We start from the raw sequence: 7,790 nt of genomic DNA on the forward strand, positions 1-7,790 counted from the left end.
AAGATGTTGAAAGAATTGACAAATAAACTTAAATTTGTTTAATATAATTACAAATAAACTTAAATTTGTTTAATATAATTTTGCTCTGTTGGTTTGATTATTTCGGAAATTTAGTTGATGTTAAATAAAACAAGTTGACTTTACAGACTGCAGAGCAGCTTAATGTGGCAGTCATTACTGCTTCAAATACATTTAATCAATCATGTTGCTTTACACGCTTTTGTTTGCCCATATTCAAGAAGGGGAGAAGTGCTTTTGGTACAGAAATCCACACAGGCATTGTTGCACAGACCAGTACATGTGTTTCAACATTTTAAGTTTTTTTTCCTTTTTTTCCTTTTTTTTATAATTATTATAATGTAGTTGGCAGATGCTATCAGTCACTGCATTGACTTCTCAAGAACATGTAAAACCCTACAGTCCTTGGAAATGATGGAACTTAATGAAGAGCAAAGAGGTGAATTAAAAAAATTCTAATCATCTTTTTTGGGTTTATTTTCCAATTTATGAAGGTAGAGTCTGTATCTTGCCTGAAGACGCTAGAGCTTATCATATCCCAGTTTCTATGGCATGAAGCAACTAGGAGTGTTTCTACTCACCCTGGATGGAATGCTTGTTAATCACAGGGTTACCCCCAGTAGTAATTCACAAGATATAACCCATTTATAGACCTGGCCAGAGAGGTGCACTGAGGGTAAATTGTCGGCCCAGAACAAAATGCAGTGGCCTTGGCCTGGGCTTAAAACTCAGACCACTTGGACTCCGAGTGCATTAACCATTGGGCCTCTACGCCTTTTACTCTATTAGCTCGCCTTTTTCTTTTAATATCCAGTTCAGTTAATATTTTTGTTTTGTTTTTCAGATGATGACAATGACGGGCTGTTTTATACTTCACAAGACCTGGAATATATCTACTTTGTTCACTCTCTGTGCCTTTTGGGGAGAGTACTTTTGTACAGCGGTGGCAGGGCACTGTTTCCCGTGTTATTACCAGATAGAGAAGGTAAAATATACCAGCACTGTACTTATGGAATAATTTTGATGGGTACTTTAGTCTTAGCACAGCTTCTTCAGGTGTTAGTGGTGACAAACAACTTTCTCTTTAGTAAGGATAGTTTGTTGATGATCGGCACTTAAAATTTAATGTTGGTAAGAATGATTATTAAGGCCAAGTAAAAGAAATTTTGAAATGAAATTTTGGCCAGAGTTTGTGTTAAAGCGCAGAAAAAAAGCCACCTCTTACAAAATTATCAGTTGTACTAACGTCTGCTGTTTTTTTTTTTTTTCGGTCCAACTTTTCCAATGGCAAATAATAAAAAGAAGGCGGCCCCAAAATATGAAGTGGGCGGGGACGAGAAACATTTATTTTTTTTACTTGGCTTAATTGTTCTTTTTTTTTACTTCAGAAATGGTGACAATTTCCGGCCTACTTGTCGCATTGATTAGGATCATGTGCACAGCTTTGCCTACCCCAAGTGCCAAGCTTGTCTTGGATGGTAAGATGAACTTTAAAGTTAAATTGTGATTTGGCAATCCCCATTCAAACATTGCTAGCAATACCAACCTCCCAGATAACTTTGTTTTAGTAGAAAGTCTTGATTAAAGATTATGAAATTTTTATCCGTTGTGTGTCTGCCAATGGTTTCTCTAAGGCTTCTCCATACTTACCAATGTACATTTTTCACCTTTAAATTCTCTCAACCTGTGATGTTAAAACTGCCTGGCAGGTTGTGTATCTCAGTGTATGATTCTAAAATCTGTAGTTTTAATATTACATTTTCGATTTTTTTATGTCAACAGTTCAGTTTCACCCTGGGTACTTGGTTTGTGATGTGCTCAAGAAGATTGCTTCCTGTACTAACTCAAGTAAAGAGTGTCTCTGTAAGGTTAGTAAGTACATTGACAAGAATGTAGTCAGAGAATTGCTGCTTTAGACAAACCTTCGTGAAAGCACTTGTAAAGTTTTTCAATTTTTAGTATCCAATCAAAAAGTGCACGAGCACTCTTGAGTTGTCAGGCCATGGTTTTGCGGTCATTTGCCTAGCAACTTAGTTAGAGACAAATATTGCGGGCTCAGCCCAGAGACCGGAATTCGCCGTCAACTGTCATATTTTTCTCTTTTATTGCCATTTTATGTTCACTCACAGGTTTAAACGAGCACTTGCGCTCCTAAATGTAGCGCGGGTAAATGAAGTATTGTATCGTTCATCGTATCGTATCGTTTCGTATCATATCGTATCGTACTGTATTGGTACTTGTTCTTCAGACTAAATACTGTAAGGGTTTATATTATGACACGTGAAAGACAGGGTAACCTAGTTGCTGGTTTGTCGGACTTTAGGCCAAAGGTGTATACATGCGTTAGGAAATGGCAAGATTTAAAGCTTGTTGTGCAGTTTGTCGGGTTACACTTACAGTATCGTCTCTCACTAACGAACCTGTGTCTGAATTAATTTTTTTCTTTCTTTACAGGATGCCATAACAACCAGTCTTCTGTCTCCCGTACAGTCTTGGCTTGATGTAAGTAGCCATAAAACGTGAAGGGAAACTTTTCCGTTCTTCATTCAGATTCACTGTCCAAGCCTGCGAACAGGCCCACGTTTGGGTCAAGGATGAGCAGCGAAGCCGCGAGAAAGAAGTCGGCGAGCGACGCGTTCACGCGCGGCTGTACTGCTCGCGCATGTGACCTCCCTCCGTCCCTCTCTAACTCCTTCTCATCTTCCCTTTCTCCTATTTTTTTCTCATTAAGTGTTAACTCTTGCGGAGCCGTATTCATGTTTGTGTTGTTTGTATATCAGGGTGTGGACAGCTGTGACAGTGCAGGAGCTGAGACCACGTTACTGTTGGTAGCTGATGTTCTAGCCACACTGGCTGTTACAGAAACTGGACAGAGACAGCTGCTGTATGGAGAAACTCAGGATAGATGGCATAAAAACAGGTATTACAGTGTCCCTGCGATCCGTTGCAAGGATTTATAGTTTCATAAATGATTTTAACATCAGTAGTTCGTGTAGTGTGACCGTCTGGGTGAGGATTGTCCTGAAAAGGACTGTCGCTGATGACGGACGTTTCGACAACCCCAGCAGTGAAACTGATAGCGGCTTCGGTCAGCTGTAACAGCTCTAACATAACGTTACATAACAGCGTTTGCATGAATTGAGTTCTGCCTGGCAGTAGCACGTCATTTGGATCGGAAGCCTGCCAGGGTCCATATAACGAATTTTGTTGTACTGAGTGCATATGAAGCGAAATTTTTTAATGCATAGTTTTAAAGTTTAACATCTTATAAGAAAACCCTGAAAGTTTGAAAAGAAAAGAAAAGAAATTGACGATTTTACAACCCAAAAAAGTTGCAGCATTTGGCTCTAAAATTGGCCGGAAAATCGCGCGGCCAAAATACCACGTGATCTCAGTTCGTGACGTCACGTTGGTTGATTGTTGATTTCACTCCAAAGCATCAGATATGGCGGACAGGGCAAAAACTTCGCGAAGAGGGGGGAGAGGTGGCCCGAAAGACGAGAGTTGTCGAAACACAACTTTTACTCCGGGTGTCACAATGCACCAGTGGAGCAATTACAAAATGCGGGGCCATTTTTGAAGCGATATAATTCGGTGGCTCGACGGCTCGGTAGTCGCGTTAAGTGTTTAAATAACGAGTAAGGTATATAATTCGGTGGCTCGGCGGCTCGGTAGTCGCGTTAAGTGTTTAAAGAACGAGTAAGGTATATAATTCGGCCGCTCGACGGCTCGGTAGTCGCGTTAAGTGTTTAAAGAACGAGTAAGGTATATAATTCGGCCGCTCGACGGCTCGGTAGTCGCGTTAAGTGTTCAGAGAACAAGTAAGGTATATAATTCGGTGGCTCGACGGCTCGGTAGTCGCGTTAAGAACAAGTAAGGTATATAATTCGGCCGCTCGACGGCTCGGTAGTCGCGTTAAGTGTTTAAAGAAGGAGTAAGATATATAATTCGGTGGCTCGGCGGCTCGGAAGTCGCGTTAACTGTGTAAAGAACGAGTAAGGTATAAAATTGAGTGGCTCGGCGCCTCGACAGCTCGGTAGTCGCGTTACGTGTTTTAATCCGTTCTATTTCATCGTCCTCTTCGTCTTGATCGTCATCTTCGTCTTCTCCCGTAAGTGGTTCGTGTTCGTAAGGGCAAACCGGCTAAAAACTATATTGTACTCTTCTTCATCTGTTTCTTCTTTACTCTCTTCGCTACCCGAAGAGTCGTAAGTCACGTTAAATTCCAAATCACTACAGCTGTCACTCGACATATTTCCTTACTCAGTGCTTACTGTAAACAAAACCTTCGCAACCAAGCTACCACCAACGTGACGTCACAGCCAGGATTAAGCAATATTAACTCGACCCAGTCTCCGGACACTTTTTTGACAGAAAAACAGTATTTTATAGCCACAAAATTCGCTCGAATCTTTGTTCAGTAGAATTTTAATGTTTACAGTGTTTTTATATACATATTGAAGAACTAAAAACGACAGAAAAATTTTTCGCTTCATATGCACTTTAAAGAACTATAATACGGTTCTTTTGTTCAGACGTCGTCTAGCCATACGTTTCTTAACGACACCCTTGCCAAATGTCCGACCAAATCTTTCAGTAATCCCTAATAAACTAAATACAATTTCTGCGACATGAAATGTTCGTGTTTTCGTTTTTTTTTTTTTTTTTTTTTTTTGCAATCATGAAATAAAGGAAGGTGTTTATTTGTTAGAACAAATGTTAAACGAATTCTTCAAATTTAGCCGTCTCTTGTTTTCTCCCCTGGAGAGAGACGTCCCTTTTCCAGGGAAGAAAATAAGACACGTTGCACGCAAGATACGTCCTGTCAAAATCGCGAAAATTTTGTGTAACTCCCAATTACAGTAGCATATTTTTTTTTTGTCCGATCTTCAGGTTTTCCCCTGCTCATACGATAGCACAGTTTGCCAAGAAAGCTTTATCTGACAGACTTCCAGGAGGAACACCGTCCAAAGCAGTTATCGCTGGCTTTGTGTTCGTATGCCGACAGCTTTACAACACGTGTGATGGACTAATGGTGCTAAATCATTATGAACTGCACCAGCATGTGGCCAATGCCTGGATTAAGGTGACTGCCTGCACTGTTGATCACCTTTTCCATTCCTTTATCATTTGACAATACAAGGTTATTGCAGTTTGCGTAGCTGGGATTGACTAAGATTCTCACATTTTTTAATACATGAACAAAGAATTTTTCTTGGTACTTGCGAGGTTGTCTTACTTATTTTTTTTTAAGAGCTCCTGTAGACGTTTACCCTCTCCTATTTGATTGGTCTTTATTGTGTTCTTTTGTTCTTGATCAAAACACACACACACAAAACAAGCATTAAGCATATACATGTAACCCTTTTGAGTTTGCTTTACCACAGCCAACATGCAACTTGAAATTTATTTACAGACATGACAGAAAAGGTCCAATTCATTTCAAAGCCTCAGTGTACTTTGTTCATCGTCGAAAACGTGGAAACATTTTACGAACCACTGACTTTTAAAGCGTCTCTAATCCTATGCCTTTATAAGAAAGTGTGCCACCATCCATGACCATACAACCCTTTCATACAGATAACTTTATACCTACTCATTGTATAACTTGATTGTCAAATCAAATGGCTATAAATAAATAGAGTGAAGTGTTTCACATAATCACGTGAATCACCGCTGCTTTCCCAGGTACATGAAACAGCTGCCTCCGAAGAAGCAGAATTAGGTTCTGACGAAACGCCACCAGACTACATCCAGGACGAGGAACTGTAAGTACAACTCACGGTCTTGTCTGTTTATTTTATGTTCTTTTTTTCCTAGTATGGAAATAAAATAAAATAAAGCTTGTCTCCAAACATCTATGACCCGCTCATAGGGACCTTAAGATTTATGGTTACTGCTGACCGCAAACTGTGGTTTGGGGTTTGGTGTTAGAGGTTGTGACACTTTCTTCATTTAGATTGAAGCAAATCAAAACAAAAGACCCTAGAGAATATTTCCAATATGGCCGTCGCTGATTTTCATTGATGCTTATAGCGTTCTTTTTTAGTCAGCGGAAAAATATATAATTTCTTCCTATTTGTTATTCCAATTCACCAAACATGAACGATAAGGGATTGTTTGTATATCAAAGCATTTATACGTGGGATAACGCAAATTTTAGGCCATGAAAAGCTGAAAAGTTTATCCTACCCTCTGCCGTTGAAAAAGTCAACAAATAACCTAAAACGTTCGCGGTAAACGTGGATCTAAAGGCGCCTCATGTTGTCAATCGTAGCCTTTGGTCTTTTTCTTTAGTCTTCTCAATACTACCCTTACTTGGACGATCGCTACAAAAATAAGCTAGTTTATTTATGCGCGCTTTTATTTAATCTTTTTTAGGTTGGTGTGGGAGAGTTCATTGATCGACAACCTGCTGAATTTTGCCGGGACACCAAAAGGACTGCTTCTTTTACAGCAGACTGGAAAAATAAATGAATGCGTGGCTTATATGAATGAGAGATACAATAAGAAGCTTCAGGTACAGATTTATGCGTAAAAACCAAAAAAAACTTAAGAAGACATATCGGAAAAGTACGAAAACAACGCTTTAAACAAAACTATGGAAAATAACCTGTAATTTTGTCGGAAATTTCGTCCATTTTTTATGCCTCCTAAGAAACATCTGTAAGAAACATTGACGCGTTTTTCATGGACACCCAAGTGAAATAATGCCTTTTAATTAGTTGCTCATCCTGTTTACCGCTTAATAAAGTGTACAGCTAGATACAAAGAAGTTCTGAATAAGCAGCAAATTTTGTTCGTAGGTTAGCAAGTGTGAGAAGTTTGGTTATGGCGTGATGGTGACGCAGATTGCTGCCACTGCTCCTGGTATGGTTGCACTGGAAAACAGAGGTAAAAAGTATAAAGTGTACGTGTGTGTGGTATTGGTATTGTGTAGTAAGTGCTCAGATTTCAAAGCGTCCAGACCGGGTTGTATAAAGAACGAATAAGCTAATCCAGGATAAGTATGAATTTTGATTTCAGTTTTTTTACTTCTCAGTGAGGATTTCTGTTTATATTTTCTGTCTTCCATTTTTGACATCGACTAATCTCAAACTCCACAAAACGTAAGCAGTGAAAACACTTTTATACACGAGAAATTGAACCCTCGATAAACGTTAAATCCTGGGTTAGTGTTAATCGGTTTTCGAACAACCCGGCCCAGCTGAAGTGTAGCGTTCAGCTATTGTCAAAGCTACTGACCCTGTGAGCCTTTTGCCACTCTAGATCTAAGCGTGGAAAATGTTTTGCCCCAATTTTTACATTGACAACCTCCTTTCTCACAGAACTTCACCGATTTTAATGTAGGCGAGCGAATATTTCAAACAAACCATTCATGAAGCATTTCCCTCTACTTGTCTTCTATGAAGCCATGACACTGTGTTGTGTTTTACAGTAGTATAAGCAGATCATGCAGCTTCGTGTATTTTCATTTGATATCGTTCATCCCATCAGGATTCCTCAAGCGACTGGTGCATGATATTTGGAATGTGTTTGAAAGCGGTCAAGACAGAAAACCAGCTCCTCCCAGAATCAAACACGTGGATAGCATAGATAGTAGAACCTACAACAAGGTATAACAGTAACACATATAGTACCACCATTTGATAGCGTTCTTCGTGGAAATTTTAGTGTGTGGTATCGCGGTATATTTTACGAATCTTGCCGTGTTTCGGTTTGTTGAACCCATAGGGTAAGTGAAAACATAAATGACGATTTAAAATTCACGG

General features: G+C 39.5%; 1 protein-coding gene across 1 annotated transcript; it reads left to right on the forward strand.

Moving 5' to 3' along the window:
• Positions 1-363: 363 nt before the first annotated feature.
• On the forward strand, positions 364-7,634 carry LOC144641452 (protein broad-minded-like; the record flags this gene model as incomplete). Its single annotated transcript, XM_078500463.1, has 11 exons — positions 364-457; positions 863-1,003; positions 1,407-1,496; positions 1,801-1,886; positions 2,473-2,520; positions 2,799-2,938; positions 4,912-5,104; positions 5,707-5,786; positions 6,400-6,538; positions 6,825-6,912; positions 7,516-7,634. Coding segments are annotated over 11 exons (1,218 nt in total), but the record flags the coding sequence as incomplete, so codon positions are not given.
• Between the last annotated feature and the right edge of the window lie 156 nt (positions 7,635-7,790).

Source organism: Oculina patagonica, unplaced genomic scaffold (genome assembly GCF_052425735.1).
Source record: "Oculina patagonica isolate OP01 unplaced genomic scaffold, crgOcupat unplaced956, whole genome shotgun sequence".
NCBI lineage: Eukaryota > Metazoa > Cnidaria > Anthozoa > Scleractinia > Oculinidae > Oculina > Oculina patagonica.